The following is a 16729-nucleotide window of genomic DNA, read 5'->3' as shown; positions in this document are numbered from 1 at the left end:
TGTCCTCCAAACCGGAAGTTGTGTTCTTCACCGTTTACAGATTTGGGGTTCTGAGTATTTATTTTCCGGTATGGTCAAATGACGTCACAGAAACAGCTGGTGTCAAAAATATTTTTGGTTAGGGACATTTCTCCTGTTGGACTTTGAAAGACAAGGCTTCTTTGCTGTTGTTTTGTAGTTTAATTATTTATACATTAAAAAAGTGTGCATTAGAGCAAGTGTCCGTGAATAAAATAATATTTATTCCATCTTTACATTTATCAATCAAACATCCGATGTCTTGCATTATGCAAAAACACCAGCTTACAAAACATCAAACGCTCTGAAGGAAAAAGTGCTCAGACACACAGATACACATAAAACCTGCTGCAAATAAATCGGATACCAACCACACTGAATGACAGGTGACCTACAAAAGCACGCACTTTAAGTGGTGCACTGCAAACTGGACTTCTTTAAACTTAATTTAAAAACATTCACCATCATACTGTTGAAACATTTGTTTTTCTAACATTAACAACTATTCTTCTCCCCATTTCTGACCTTAGGCACACATCACCTGTACAACTTACACAGTACTTGAGTGACCCTACTTTACTACAATACCATCATGAATACTAAACTACCATTTTGTCTTCAGTGTTAGTACTCCTCTGCTAACGATAAATATAACCACAATCTTGAAAGTTGTGAAGACCTTTGTTGTGAAAGGGAAACATCTTTATCTCTTCCATCGGTTTACCCAAGTCAGTGTTTTCCCCTATAGGCCCACAGACCTAAAGTAATATTTAAAAATAACAGATTGCTCAAAAAACTAACACTCATTCTGAAGTGTTATCCAAGTACAATATGCGTTCAGTCTTAGGGCACCACTGAGCTGATGAATCTGACTCCGGAGTGCATCCTTCCTTCTTTCTTTCTTTCCTCAGCACAACCTCTCCTCTAAAAAGCTTCTCTCTCTCCTCTCATTCTTCTTGTGGAGGGTCTTCAGCCACGAGAAGCTGAAGCTGGGTCGACGAGGAGCCTCGCTGAGGGTGAAAGAGGAGGAAGAGGAGGACCGGTGTGAGCAGGACTTCCTGTCTCCGTCTCCATCTGGAGCAAAGAGGGACAACAGATGGTTTTATATGAATATCTAAGACTCAGAGATACTTGTGGTGAACAACAGTGGTGGAGTAAGTATTCAAGTTCTTGATTCAAAAGTATTCAAACCACACTGTACAAATACTCCTGTATTATGTTATAATGTTGTTTTAGTTAACAATCTTAACTATAAGTACACAGTTCTACCACAAGGTGCCAGCAGAGGCGAAAGAACACTGTCTTTAGTATAAACTGGGTATCAATGAAACAACTATGTAAGTACAGCAGAATAGTACAAGATGTTAGTGATTAAATCAAATCAAATCAAATCAAGTTTTATTTATATAGCACATTTATAAACAATTTTTGGTCGAGACAAAGTGCTGTACATATAATAAAAATAGCCTACAGTAGAGACACTTTACAGCAAATACAACAGCACAGATTGTTCAGGATATCAGTATGAGAAAAACGACACCCTCTGTCCTCAGACCCTCACATCGTACAAGGAAAAACTTCCAGAGAAAACCCCACAGTTTAAGGGGAACATGGGAGAAACCTCAGGGAGAGCAACAGAGGAGGGATCCCTCTCCCAGGACGGACAGACGTGCAATAGATGCCGTGTGTAAATCCAAGAGATAATACATTTTACAACATAGGTAGTCCAAATGTTTGGAAATGCATGTGTCTGTAATAAGAAGATGAATCCACGAGGATGTCAGCTACAATCCTGTGGGAGCCATCAGGGAGGATTAAGATGTTAGTGATTAAGATGTTAGTTAGGGTGTGTAACAGCTTTTTGCTTGAGAAATACTTAGAAATCAATTTGCAAAAACAAAAAAAACGAATTGAAATGATTACAGGGTACAGTACATGTGATAAGTTCAAATGACGATGCGTTAATTATGTTTTACTGCTATGTATCATTTTTCTATACATTATTATGGCTGGGACATCAATACCAATACTTCAATACTTCTTCTATGTCCTTGTTCTTCTTGTAATATAATTAGAAAGTATGAAATAGATTTATAGTAAGAGCAGTTTAGTGGTAGTGTTTTAGAGGAAGTTGTGGATGAAATTTATGTTTTTGAAGTGTAACATTATATATTTTCATTGGAGAAATATTTTACTAGAAATGATTAAGAATAGTCTTAATCTGCATCATTTACATGCCAGCATATTTTTTTTTTTAAATACTTTTTTCATAATAAAAGCCAGGAGGATTGTACCTGAGCTGAGCAGCAGTGAGGGTGGATGTTCTCCTGCTGGTGTTATGTGCAGATGAAGAAGCCGATGTAAGCCCAAACCCTCTGCAGGATGACCAGGAAGGCCAGCAGGTAGAAGAGCAGAGTGACCGCCTGCAGGGAGACGGAGAGATGGGTGAGATGGATGAAGATGGAAAGTAAAGAGATGAGAGATAGAATGCAGGTAGAAACAGTAGTGACTCGAGAACAGAGAGAGATGATGCTGCACCAGAAATACTTTAAAGTGGAGAAAAAGAAGGAAGGAAATAACTGTATCCAGCGGTGCAATGAAACGAGGTACACTGAAGTATTTAAGTACAAATTCAAGGTACTTTTCATTTATTCGAGCTAACTCTTTTACTTTATTTAGAGGGTATAAACACATTTTCAATCAACACTTGACATCTCAAACAAAACATTTTTATCACTTACAAATGAACATTGACTATAACATTAACTCGAGCTGCATGGTCTGTATAAAACAATAACACCTTTTAGATTTACAAAAGAACTAAGATGGTTTACACTTTAATACAAGTATGTTGTAGTTTCTTGACAGCAGGTGTGATATGTTACCTGTAGCATGCTCATCCCCTCCGGCTCTTCACAGATGTGTGCCTCCTTAACGGGATGAGGAGCCTCCTCTTTCTCCTCCTCAGTTTGGTCCTTCATCAGACCCCATCCTGCGTCATTTACTCCCGGGTCGCGGGTCTCCGTCTGCAGGACCCCCCCCTCAGGCTCCTCAAAGCCCCTGAGCAGACCTGCTTCCTCTGGAGGGGGGGTAGGTGCTGCGATCGGCTCTTCAACTGGTTTTAAAACCGACTGCGGGCTGTTGGTGGAGGTTTCCTGATGGTGCTTTGGTTCCACTTTCTGCACAATGAGCTCTGGTTCTGGTTCTACTTTGGGTTCTTCAGGAACGTCTTCCACAACTGCAAGAACAACACAAGCTGCTGAGACTGAATGGGTGTTTGGACATGTAAAAGTCTTGTTTAATTAAGATTGAATTGGATAATAAATATTATTGTTCTTTATCTATAAACTCCATATATTACAATACATTATCTCTACCAGGTTACAGCGATAACTAATATTAGAAAATGTTATATATTTAAGGTTAAAATCGTATAATATTACTGCATGTGTTAGTGCAGCTAAAAGCACATCATTAACATAATTATGTAAGCGTGATAATGCTTCCTCACAAAACAACACAGGGCTGTTTTTTGCATCAAAAGTTGGCTTTTTTAAGAGATATGTAGTTCTGACAGGACAGCTACAGTATACAATTGTTGATGAATTAATACAAACAACAACAACAATTATAGTAAAACAGGAGATCACAGGGGTGACTATACTTTCACTTTTCATACTTTTAAATACGTTTTGCTGATAACACTTACATACTTTTACTTAAGTAAGGTTTTAAATGCAGGCATTTTACTTTTTAAAAACAGTCTGGTATTAGTAGTGTGGTATTTTACATTACATTACATTACATGTCACTTGTTAGACGCTTTTATCCAAAGTGACTTACATACTCAATACTGTGGGCAATCCCCACAGGAAGTGAAGTTTTTTTTGTTGTTGCCTGTCCTTGTTTGTCTCCCCTCCCTCAAAATGTAAAGCGTCTTTGGGTTCAAGAAAAGCGCTATAGAAATACGATTTATTATTATTATTATTGTTATTATTATTATGAAGTGTCTTGCCCAGGGACACAACGACATGCTGACTGCAGTGGGGTTTGAGAGATGTAACTCATTCTCTCTTTCCCTCCTGCAGCAACCAACTATTTTTGGAGCAGACCCATAGACCTCACATGAAAAAACTCCGCAGATCAAGTTACTGAGTTTATAGTGCACCCAGTCTGACTGCCGCTCAGTGCAGCCGTCACAAGCACACAGAACATTTGGTTATCATCTTAAGAAATGTAATTGTGTTTAATGAGGTTTATTTAAATGAAATGACGGATCTTGCGAACATATATTAAGCGCATTTAGGGAGCAAAAGAGCAAACAGCACACAAAGGGATATAACAGATATCATCACATTGTCAATTAATGGGTTCATAATTTTTTTTATAATATAAAAGGTTGCTATGTTAACACATTTGTTTCCATATTTCAGATCTTGTGTTTTTACAGAAATGTAAGCTGCAGATGTAGAATTAAAGTGGACAGAAAGGTGTTGGTGCAGCTGCAATGTGTCCTGTGCAACATACAGGCGTTTTTAAAGATAACGTTTCAAAGTGTCTTCCAGTCTCTCTTCTCACCTTTGAAGAAGTCGATGCTCTTCAAAGCTCGCTCCTGTCGACTGAAGTTGAATGTGTAGTGACTCAAACTCTCAAAACCTGCTTTCGGTTTCTCTGACGGACAGGAGCTGCTCGCTGTTATCACTCTGCGGAGGTAGAGGGGGAACGGAGGAGAACATTTAAAGGATGTCTACGTAGCAAAGTGAGACTGTAACTGCATTTTGTTGGAAATGGAAGGAATGTCGGCCACACAAATGAGGGTAGACTACATTTAAGAAATGATTATGTTTGGTACAGAAAATGTCAAAATACATCATGGGAACACAACACAATTGTAATACTCACTGTGTGATCAGCTCTCTTGAATTCTGGAGGGAAGATTCAAGAAAAACAGAATAAAAAACAAACTTTTGAATGGCAATTAGGTTTTTATTTACATTTCTTTCGACTAGACACGTAGACCGTACAAAACACAATACAGGGAGAAGCAAAGGGAGGGAGAAAAATTACATTTCAACTCATTATCTTATTGATAATACACACACACACACACACACACACACACACACACACACACACACACACACACACACACACACACACACACACACACACACACACCTTAACGAAGGCGGCCATGTCGGGCTCCTCCATGCTGCTCGTTGCTCTCTCCATCAGTTTGCTGTTGGCCTCCACGCTGTCTCCATAGCAACGCATCAGTGCCTGGGCGTGGCCTGTTTTCTCTTCCTGCTCCGAGCTGATTCGCTGCATCATCACCTGCAATGATGACAAAGATGAAGACAACAATATACAACTGCAAGCACTATTACTGCTGCTACTTGCTGACATTACATAACATTTGTGCCTACAAAACGTATTGACATTTTGAATGTTTATAATGTACTGCATTTTTTATAATGTACTGCAAGTTCTAGAGCTAAGTATGTCTATAAATGGGGTTTATCAGCAGTTGTGGAAGAAAAATGTCAACATTGTACTTAAATACAGTTAAATTCAATCACTGTTTATCAGGGCCACTACAGACATTAATTAATAAACAATAAGAGAAGAAGAAAAACTGACCTTTCGTCTCTCCTCCAGGATTGAATTCACTCGGTTGAACTTCTCACACACACTCTGTTTCTGAGCCTTACTATTCTCCTGCAGAGAGAGTAAACAAAGTCAAATGAGAGTTTCAGCATATTCATTTACTTTTACAGTGTTATTGTTACCACAGACAGGCAGACAGCATGGGTTAGCTCCACACGTAGAAACAACACTTTTGAAGAGAAAATAGTCCCCAACAAATGCTCTGTTTGTTGGGGACTATTTTCAGCAGCGGATTAATCTTGTGTGACTAAGTAAAACATAAATACAAACTTTTTACACATTGTGAACACACAAATTGGTAACACACACACACACACACACACACACACACACACACACACACACACACACACACACACACACACACACACACACACCTCTATGATCCTGCAGGTCTCTTCCAGCGTATTGATTAAAGCCTGGACTTTGTCGCTGAAGGCCACCAGAGAACTGACCGCTTCACTCAGATCATCCTGGGAAACAGAAGCAAGTAAAAGAGATGTTATTAAGACTTATGATGAGGAGGTATTTACAGCCTTAAGTTATATAATCAACCAATACATCTGTAATTAACCTGGTCCTAGGACTTTAACTATGTTTTGCCTTTTCCCTTTTATTCTCAAAAGACACAAGATGATGGGGCGGTGGTGGCGAAGTCGATAGGGACTTGGCTTGGCAACTGGAAGGTCACCAGTTCAAGTCCCGGCAAGACCAAGTGCTACCGCGGTGTCCCTGAGCAAGGTACCGTTCCCTACACTTCTCCCCGGGTGCCGTTCAAAATGGCAGCACACTGCTCCTAACACAGGATGGGTCAAATGCAGAGAAACAATTTCCCCACGGGGATTAATAAAGTATATCAAATATCAAAAAATAAAATTAAAAAAATGATACAATGCCTGATTACACTTAAAACAACCATAGCAAAAACCACAGAACAAAAGAGACAATGACCCAAAAAAAACAACCCAAATTATATTAGTTTAAAGGTTTTTTAGAAGTACATTATTTAGAGTATCTGATACCTTCTGCTGCTGGCAGACGTCAGAGAGAGGAGCCACCTGACAGGCCTGATGAGCCCCGAACACTTTACACAGCGAGCAGGTGGGAACCTGACAGGTGAGACAGAAGATGTTCACCTTCTCCCCCTCATGGTCCGAACAGGTCACATGATCAGAAGGAGCCAGGGGAGGAGGGGGGAGGGGGCTGCAGAGACAGAGAGAGACAGAGAGATGTTTACTATTGAACAATTATTATTATACTGCATAGTAATCAATAACTAGCATGAGTGCTGGGATAATCCTATTATATAGGATTCTTGTATTTTTACACATTTCTTGCCACATTAAGGGGATAAGGGATGAGTGTCTTTGTGTTCAAGGGAACTATATTGGTTTCCTTGTCAAGAAAACATGTCAATTCTGCTCATTTATAAATAGAAGTTTGTTGCTTTTGTCGACATTAGATCCTTTGGCAATATAAGCTTTATTGGTGAATTTTAAGATGTGACAGTATCAGCGTTTCGAGCTGGTACCTACAAGTGGAATTTCAAATCTTTAAATAATGAAATGATGTATTACGTTACAACAAGGTAACTAGTAATCTGTAACCTATCACACTTCAGAATGACCTTCACTGTGCATGGAAGTGTATTTTACATCATGATTCTTGTCTCTCTTCACCTTGTGGCCTTGCTGTTGTTGCTGAGTTCCTGTTTGTAGACGTCGATGATGTTCTCCACCAGCAGGTTCCTCTGCAGGCCGTAGACCCCGTGCCGATCCAGAATCACTTCCTGTGAGCAGGAGGGACAGCGGAAACGCCCGCTGCTCACCTGCATGGTGGTACGAGCGCTGAAGAGGGAGGGCTGTACAGAAAGAAGTTATATTTAATGATGTCATTATTTATTTGAAGAAAGGACTGTTCAGCTCTCTTTAATCCTCCATTGCTGACTGTCAACACCCAACAGTTGGAAGTTTGCTGTCTTACAACACAGCTGCTTGCTGGTATTCGATAGTTAGCAACAATGTTAATATCAGTCGGGGTCAACAAGGGAGTAAAGTCTTCCAAATGTCTGGATGAAGTCAAAGTTAGTTTAGGACAGGTAACTGGGTAAAACAAGACCAGACACACACAGACATACACAGAATAATGTTCACTCTATAGTTTATAATCAGTTTCCTTAAACCTTTTCCAGCCCTTAACTACATATTTAATACAACTGAGTTAGATATTAAACCAGGCCTAGAGTAACACTTAGGGCAAAATAGGTCCCATTTATAAAAATACTTTTATAATGTGTAATCAAACCAAGATAAACAATATGAAGCTGTGGCTAGCTAGTTCCCCAATGGTCAGGTACTTTACAGTAACTTCAGTGAGCTAGCTGACGTGATGTCGTCCTCCTCTGATGGGATCTTATTCTCAAAGCAGTTCAAATCATATTTCTGTAGTTTGACAAATAAGTCAAATCAAATAAAACTAATTGCAAGACTTTTTCTCAATCGCTACAAACATGAGGCACTTCAAATTCAATAATGTATTTACTACTACTTACTCCAGCAGTAGTTAGCATGATTTCAAGTGACAAAAGTTTAAGATATTGTCTTTCAGCTAAATGTTTTAGTTTACTTTAGTAAGTTAACTTTAGACAGATACAGTAGTATGAATGGGAAGTGCAGTGGTTAAAGATAGTAACATAATGAGAGATCACAAGAGAAAACCGAGCAGAAGCGGAAAAAAGATTTAGAGAATTGAGAGTTAGGGGAGGACAGATGTATGTGTAGAAAGTGACAGAGAGACGGCGGGAAGGTTAGAGGACGAGGATCCTGAAATAGTTCCCGGTAATAAGCTTCAGCTGCTGCTGCCTGACCAGGGATCAGCGGGGGGGGGGGGACAATCAGGGGGGGAGACAATCAGAGAGAGAGAGAGAGAGAAGCTTTATCATGTTAGGATTTATATCAGCTGTGTCAACAGTCACACGATTTGACAGTCAAAGAAAACGAGAATACATCCTGCTCAAAATATTCTGCTATATGATGCACTTTTCACCTCGTTAATCTGTGTTACAAAGTTCTCGTCTCTACACATTAAATATATCTACCATGTCTCTGAAAATGCCAACATTTCATCAAGGTTTCTGCATTCAGGGTGTCTGTATTGTTTCATGTTGGTTGCACTCATAGGTTGCACTATGTCTAGCAGATTTGAAAAAAAAATGTCCCCTCAGAGACAATAAAGTACAACTTTTCTTTTTTTATGTCCTGCACGTTTTTGTCATTATTATAAATGACATCTGTGGTTATTGTAGTACTCATGTAAAGAAAACATAGATTATTTAAGTCCTATTGAGAACATGGGGTAGTCTTGCGCATCAGCCTACTGTTGCTAAAATGAGTATTACAACAGAGTATTGTATATGGAAAAGATTTGAACAACAACACATTTTTGAAGCATCCTGGCAAAACGATATCTTTCACAGATTACATTAAATGTTTCTGAATTTACAAAGATTATCCAGCAAAAACATTTAAAACCGTCAAATGCTATTAGACCAACAACATTTATTTGTTCTCACTGGTACAGTTATAGTATACATATTTGTTTATGTCTAAGTATTTTGGTTGTGTTTTTAGTTATTTTTGTATTCTATATTTATGTTTCTTAACTATGGTAGTACTTTTCCTATATTTTATTTTCTCTTAATATCTTATTTGTATGGCTTATTTCTTGTGTGTGTGTGTGTGTGTGTGTGTGTGTGTGTGTGTGTGTGTGTGTGTGTGTGTGTGTGTGTGTGTGTGTGTGTGTGTGTGTGTGTGTGTGTGTGTGTTCTTCAGGACAGCCTTCTTGGCATCAAATGTCATGAACATGAGCACGGCAGTTAAAGTAAAGTCTATTAGATTTCCATCTCACATGCCACTTATACATAAACCCACACAAACCCCCAAGTGAACATGAACTCCACATTTGTAAAGTGTGTGTAGCCGTGCATGTGAGCTCTGCTGGATGGAAACATATTACTGGAACAAAATGTGTGTGCTCATCAGGTTTGGAAATAATAAAACTACAGAAGAAAAACTAAATCTGTATCTTTATTCTTAGAAACTGAGTTCATTTAAAGTCCACTCAAATGTGTCTCTTGTAGTACAGGAAGAAAAGTCATATTTCTTTAGACTATAGTTAAAGACAGGCTCTTGTTTTGTTCATGCTAGCTGTGTAGCTCTATGTATAGCATCTCTCAGTCCAATACGTTGGTTCACACTGAAACATCTCAACACATATTGGATGGATTGCTCTGACATTTTCTACAGACATTCATGATGATCTGAGGATTTATAAGCTTAGTGTTTTTTGTGAGGCAATTCTTACTGCAAAGTAACTACAGCTGTCAGTTAAATTATGTTGGGTAAAAATAAACAATATCTTTGTTCTGAGATGTAGCTGACTAATGAACTTCAAACATTTTTACGGCAATAAATGATTAGTTGCATACCACTAAAGCAGTGTTAAGTGGGACAAGAGAACTTATGAACTAATATTTGGAATCAAACATGTGAAACAGACACACACACTGAACAGTAGCAGTAAATATAGCTCTCAGCAGGTGATTTTCAAGTACAAGAACAAAGGAGTCAAAACCATCCACACATCTTAATTTAGAAAGTGATAATCCACTGCACCCACTTACACACATGGTATAAAAAGTGTGTGACGAAAGACAAGTGTGATCCAGCTTTATATGTACAGTCTCCATCTCTCGCATGGGGACATGTCACAGTAGAGGCACACAATACAATTATGAACCTGAAAATGAGCATTATAGGGCCCCTTTCTATAAGTACTCCTTACACCACAGTACACATCAGCAGTGCCCCCCCCCCCCCCCCCCCCCCCCCCCCCCGTGTCACTGACCTGGTACAGCTCGTTGGCACACTTCCTGCAGAGGTTGTGCTGGCAGGGCAGGATCACCACGGGTTTGCTGAAAAGCTGCAGACAGATGGGGCAGATCAGCTGTTTCTCCAGGGAGGACAGCCCCATCTCGCCCTCGGCTCCCCCCCCACCCTGCAGGCAGCCCAGCTCCCCCGGCAGCGACATGGCCGCTCCGCCACACTTCACCTCCTCCTGTTCAGAAATGATTCAATAAACACACTGATCAGCCAAATGTGTTTGTGAGGGATACATTATTTATATTTTATATTGATGCATCGACTCAGTTGTCTTGTGTCTTATCTGTCAGAGAGAAACCATCATTTATTTTATTTGTATTATCATACATTTTACTTCCTTGTGTCTATTAACCTGATAACATGTTATAGTTTGCTGCATGCACGGAAATGTCATTGAACTTGTGATGTGTCATTTTGTAAAGCACTTTGAGCTGCATGAGTCGTATGAAAACTGCTATATAAATAAAGCTTTATTATTATACATTCAAATAGCCGTGGATATTAAGGATTATTACTGTAACATACTGTACATTTTGAGAAATAATCCGGTTTTCATCAATAATATCCTCATTAATTGAATACAAATAAGAGGGTTTTTTTTTTTTTTATATTTGTTTGTTATATTTTAGTGGCCATGCTACAGTGGAAACCAGCCCTCCGATCAATTAGAAGCACTTTCAATGATTTTATCCGAGCCAGGATAGCAAACAGCAGGCATTGTGATTTTGCACATTTTAGACCAATAGTTATAAACTGCATACACTTGAGTCACGGCTCGCTAGTTTGAAAAACATACTTCAAGTTAGTGTATTCAGATTGTTCATGTTCACTTACCCTTAAAGTCCTGTTTCCCTTTTTGTTATCCCTTAACCCTTGTGTTGTGTTCAAAAGCTGTTACCAGTCATGGTGTTCGCGGGTCAATTTTGACCCATGATTTATTTCAGTCCAAAACACTCCAAAATAATGACTATCATCCAATATTGTTTAACTACATCATAACTAACTTATTATGCATTCATAACCGTACAATGCTGTTGTAATTTTATGTTATGGCCCAAAATGTGCTATATAAATAAAACTTGATTTGATTTGATTTGAAAACACATTAGATTACACCACATATTGCACACGTGCATGTGTGTGTTCAGGTTCAAGTGTTAGTGTACATATTCTTTGAGAAAGGCCGAGTTCCCGTGGGGGGAGGGGAGACCAGGTGCATGTTGCGAAAAATTATTGTTACAGTGGATGAAGGGAGTGGGGTGTCTAAAGCGGTCTAAAGTCAAAGATGAATCTTGATTGGGCCAAATTTGACCCCGAGTCACCCACAACAATTCAGCCGGGTCTCCCCAGACCCGAACACCAAATTATACACAATTTTGTTTAGAGACCCTCAGACTTGGCTGAAATGGTCAAAATCTGTTTTGTAGTGTTTATATCTGCTGTGGAGGATATCATGAAGCCTTGTTCCGATAAAAAAAACTAGAGCGTAGTTGTATAATTTTAACTTGAAACGGGTCACGGGAGACCCGAACACAACATAAGGGTTAAGGTATATTCAAATCTTCTGTTGTAACTATTCATGAAAGCTATATGATTTTTACAGTTAACATGATATAGCTCCATGTTTTATGGTTTTCCTATTCTATAAAACGGCAATATTTTAGATGACTGCTGCATAATTTTATATTCGAAAAAGTACAATAAAGTCTGTCTGCATGTGTCTGTAATGATCTGTAGTGGACGGTCAGTTTTGCATTTAATATAAGTGTTTGTTAATTATTATTTTAATAACTAAAGTTATGTTGATAAAACAAACTGCACTAAATGTTCACTTTGATAGATGACCTTAGTTTGATAAGTGTTAACATTAATTAAGAAATACAGTGCCCTGACTTTAAATAGATTTCAAGTAAAAGTAAACAGCAATCTAAATATGGACTTGTTAAAAACGTTCTGAAAAATGCTTTGACGTTAATGAGCAAAACCATGAGAAATGCAATATCACAGATAGGCAACACACAACTCTACAGGGGAAGAAACCATAGACTATAAGGAACATACATGACAACAAACCCACACAGGACACCTTCATAAAAAACGAAACCAAAACATTATATGAGTTAAAAGCTGGAAAAAATGGTTACTCACCTTCCTCTCCATCTGCTGATAAGCGTTGTGTGTTTGGTCTGTTGGCGCTTAGTTTGCAATTAAAGAGTCATTAAAGAGTTGGAGGCAGTTGATGTTCATTCTTCAGATCTGGTCTTTCTGCTTGTCCAAGTTGTTTGAAAATCCATTTGTTTCTCAATAAATCCAGTTCTCTGTTGTTTTCCAGAAATCCAATTATGGAACTTTGAGTAAAGCACCAACAACCAAGGAGTCCTCCAGGGGAGAGCCGGCTGATCTTCAGATGTTTCTAATGAAGAAAATCAACAATTATCAATGCTAGTAGGCCTAATAATGATATTTTTCAAATAGCTTTACAAAAGATACTGCATTTAATTCCTCAGGATTTAAATGACTTAAGATGTTGTGTAAGTTTTGCATGAAGCTGTTGACCGTAGAGACCAAAGACAGCAACACCGTCTCAGATTCTGGAAATACCCTCCTCACTTAGTCAGGGTGTCAGGGAAACAGTTTGAGCAATCTTTGTTGTCCAGCTGAATAGCGAGAAAAATACACAGATGTCGACACTGAAAACACATTTGAAAGTTGAGATCAAGAAGTCACATCGAGGTAAATCAGTTCAAGAAAAAAGTTCCTATCCAAGGAGAGAAAGTCGATAGTTGAGTGTTGATACCAAATCTGCCGGGAGAGGACAGAGTGTCTCTACCTTTTCACCCTCCAGTTCCTCTTCTTCCTCTTGCTCACTCCATTCCTCTTTTTTCACACAAGAAGCGCCTGCTGTGTTTGTGTGTTGGCAGATTCCTCACCATCTGCAGCAAAGTCATCCTGAGTGAGAGAAACACACCCCCCCAAACTGAATTGAGTTGGGGGGTGGGCATCAGGTTTCTCACACACACACACACACACACACACACACACACACACACACACACACACACACACACACACACACACACACACACACACACACACACACACACACACACACACACACACACACACACACACACACACACACACACACCATATCACGCAGTGGCTGGTATGTGGAGACAGATTAAGACCATGCCAGGCTATGCTCTTTCTACTGTTACACTCACTCACATGTGCTCTTCGAGGTGCTAACTGTAGCCTTTTAATATCTTCTAATAATTAACACTTGAGACACTTTTATTGCTGTAATCTAATGTGACCACTGAAGAAAAGCCATTCAACTTGGATATCAAGCTGTCATCATGTTTCCATGCACATTATAAACATATATATCCTACAGCCTTTTCAAAGAAAGCAATTAAAGTGTTTGGTTTGGCTTTTTAGGTAGAAGTTTATCTTGACACCATTATTCAGCATTTTTTTCAACATTAAATACCCATTTATTTAAATGTTCTATAAAAAAGGTTTATGTAGTTTTATGCACATTTAACACACTTTTCATTATAATTTGTGTAAAGCGTATCTTTGCACTATTATTCTCACATTGTTCTTTAGCATCAGGACAGCTTGTTTTTGCACACTTTGTTATTTTTTAAAATGTCTCGTTGGTTACTCGGTAGTTAGGAATTTTGTTTCAGATAAACTTTACCTTTTAATGATTAGTAGCATTATAACTTCATCAACTTAAAAAGTCAGACGTCATGGTGTTCCACAGGGCAGTGGTCTTGTCCCATTTGTTTTCTTGTTTTTCATGCTTTGGGGTACATTCATTATAACATCAAACCTGTTTACATTCAACTTCACATGTAAATAAATATCACTTATGTTTATTTTTTATGCTGATTATAATAAAATACTTCAAGTTTTATTTATATTTATAATATATATTTTAAAGGATTTTTAAATCCTCACTAAAGACACACTTCTTCTCCCTGGCCTTTTAGTCAGAACGTTTTTGTGTTTTTTATATATCTGTTGTAATTTATTGTCTTTTATTGTGATTGTATTAATGTGTTTATATTACATGTACAGCACTTTGGCTCGACCTAAAATCGCTTTTAAATGTGCTTTATAAATAAAACTTGATTTGATTGACTTAATATGACCAAATGATTGGCAGTTTGAATGAGTATGCAACTTCTGCCTACACTAGATCACATTTTATAAAGAGAAGTTACACTACATGTCCAAATCAAAATATGTAAACAGGTCTAAGGCAGTGTTAGTGTAGGGAAGGCTGTGGCTCAGTGGGTTAGTGTGCTGATCTTCGAATCAGAGGATAGCAAGTTCGAGTCCCACTGCAGTCAGCATGTCGATGTGTCCCTGGGCAAGACACTTCACCCCAAATTGTTCCTGTGGGGATTGTCCACAGTACTGAGTGTGTGTAAGTCGCTTTGGATAAAAGCGTCTAACAGGTGACATGTAATGTTTTATTTGCTCCGGGATTTGGAAACAAGTGGGCTTACCGGACCACTGCATTCCTCCTCTCATTTCAACTTTCCACGTTTTTAATCAAAGAAACTCACAATAAGGGAAGAGGCTCCGAAGCAACAGAAACATTTATTTTACATCAGTACATCAGACATTTCATTTACCCACACGGCTGCCTGACAGACGCAACAACATCATCAGTCCATGCTAAAACAGAACACCTCTAATGTCTCTATGTACTGTGCCACTGCGTGTATATACAGCAGGTCTGCCATTTTGCCACTTCATTGTCAAAATGTATCACATCTAAAATTCTATACATCCCCTCGACACACCAGCTAATCAATGATTAAAAACATAAGAAAATAAAATAAATAAAACAGTGCTTCGATATAATTATCATCTCGTCGCTACATTTACACTTACATCAGTTATTGTTATTTATGTTATTGATTTAGATCTAACAATGGAAGTTACTTTGACTCCAGGTTTAACTCACTCACACTGTTTGGTCGTTAGAGAGATCATGAGAAACAGAGAGGAGGGATTTTCTGGGTTTATCAGTGTGTCACATGATATGAAGAACAAAACCATTAAAGTTCAGAGACATTTGATTAAAAAGGAGCATCTGCAGGGTTCAATAAAACCCTGAAAGCTCATCAACTATATTTATATTCCCCAATTTGACCAGTAGTCTTAATGTAAAACTGGAAGACAAACTTAAAAGAAATACTAATCATAACAGGCATGATTTGAACAAAATGCATATTCTATTAACTGTGATTTGTACACTTTTACCTTGATTTAGCTTCATTCTAGTGCCCTCTCACTGGGCTGTTTCATGAAATGATCAATACTTGTTTCATATTAATGAACCTGAAACAACCTTGAGATTTGAAATTGGAAGAGTAGGACAATTAAAGAAGCGGCATATTTAGCTAATATTGCACTTTCTCATGATATGTATAAATACATAACGAACAAAGTGTTTGATTGAGTAATAAAAGAGTGAATAAATAGCCTGGCTGGTTCAATCACAAGCTGTTGACACAAACGATCACAACGTTCCTGTGTGTTCTATTATAGAAGAGCTGGAGTGCTACTCGTGTGCGACAAATAAAAACGTACTACAAAAAAAAGTGTTATTCTGAAAAATGAAACCCTAAATAAATCTGTCTGTATTTTGTAAACTGCTCTTTAGTTGCTATGAGGGTTTTTATAATCTACTAAAAGGGATGCCAGACGAACAAATAAGACTTTGAATATCGTTATCCTCCCTTCATTGATGACATAAATAAGAAAAACAAAAACGATGAAAAGCAATTCTACAGAGACAAATTGACGGAGAGACAAAAGGTGTTCAAATCTCTGAACCAATTCAAAGAAATACAGTGACGTTAAATCTAAACATACACTTTACACGACATGTACAGCATTTTTACTTTCTCACAAAACAAATTGGAAACTAAAAACAAAAGGGGCTCAATCAGTGTGTGTGTGTGTGTTTCCCGGGTGACACCGAGAGGTCACTAATGTATGGTAATGTTTTGTAATGTCTAATAATAACACTGGACTCTGCCATGGCTCTCACAGCACACACACCGCTCTCAATGTGA

At 38.3% G+C, this 16729-nt stretch overlaps 1 protein-coding gene across 4 annotated transcripts; it reads right to left on the bottom strand.

Annotated features, from left to right (window-relative positions):
* Positions 1-219: 219 nt before the first annotated feature.
* Positions 220-13585, bottom strand: trim101 (tripartite motif containing 101). Of its 4 annotated transcripts, none has more exons than XM_034235101.1 (13): positions 13456-13585; positions 12774-13038; positions 10591-10800; positions 7365-7546; positions 6708-6888; positions 6063-6158; positions 5659-5736; positions 5197-5352; positions 4921-4943; positions 4597-4721; positions 2904-3256; positions 2313-2441; positions 220-1092 (listed from the first exon to the last, which is right to left on the bottom strand). In XM_034235101.1, the coding sequence occupies exons 2-12, from the start codon at positions 12783-12785 to the stop codon at positions 2355-2357; spliced, it is 1503 nt and encodes a 500-aa protein (XP_034090992.1). In that variant the 5' UTR covers positions 12786-13038; positions 13456-13585; the 3' UTR covers positions 220-1092; positions 2313-2354. The 4 variants fall into 4 exon arrangements, with proteins under 4 accessions (XP_034090992.1, XP_034090993.1, XP_034090991.1 ...); XM_034235102.1 differs by having other exon boundaries at positions 13236-13563; XM_034235100.1 differs by having other exon boundaries at positions 12774-13563.
* Positions 13586-16729: the final 3144 nt, after the last annotated feature.

The sequence above is a fragment of the Gymnodraco acuticeps genome, unplaced genomic scaffold (assembly GCF_902827175.1).
Source record: "Gymnodraco acuticeps unplaced genomic scaffold, fGymAcu1.1, whole genome shotgun sequence".
NCBI classification, from domain to species: domain Eukaryota; kingdom Metazoa; phylum Chordata; class Actinopteri; order Perciformes; family Bathydraconidae; genus Gymnodraco; species Gymnodraco acuticeps.
Note: the sequence above shows the minus strand (reverse complement) of the source record. Positions and strands in the feature narration are given on the sequence as shown.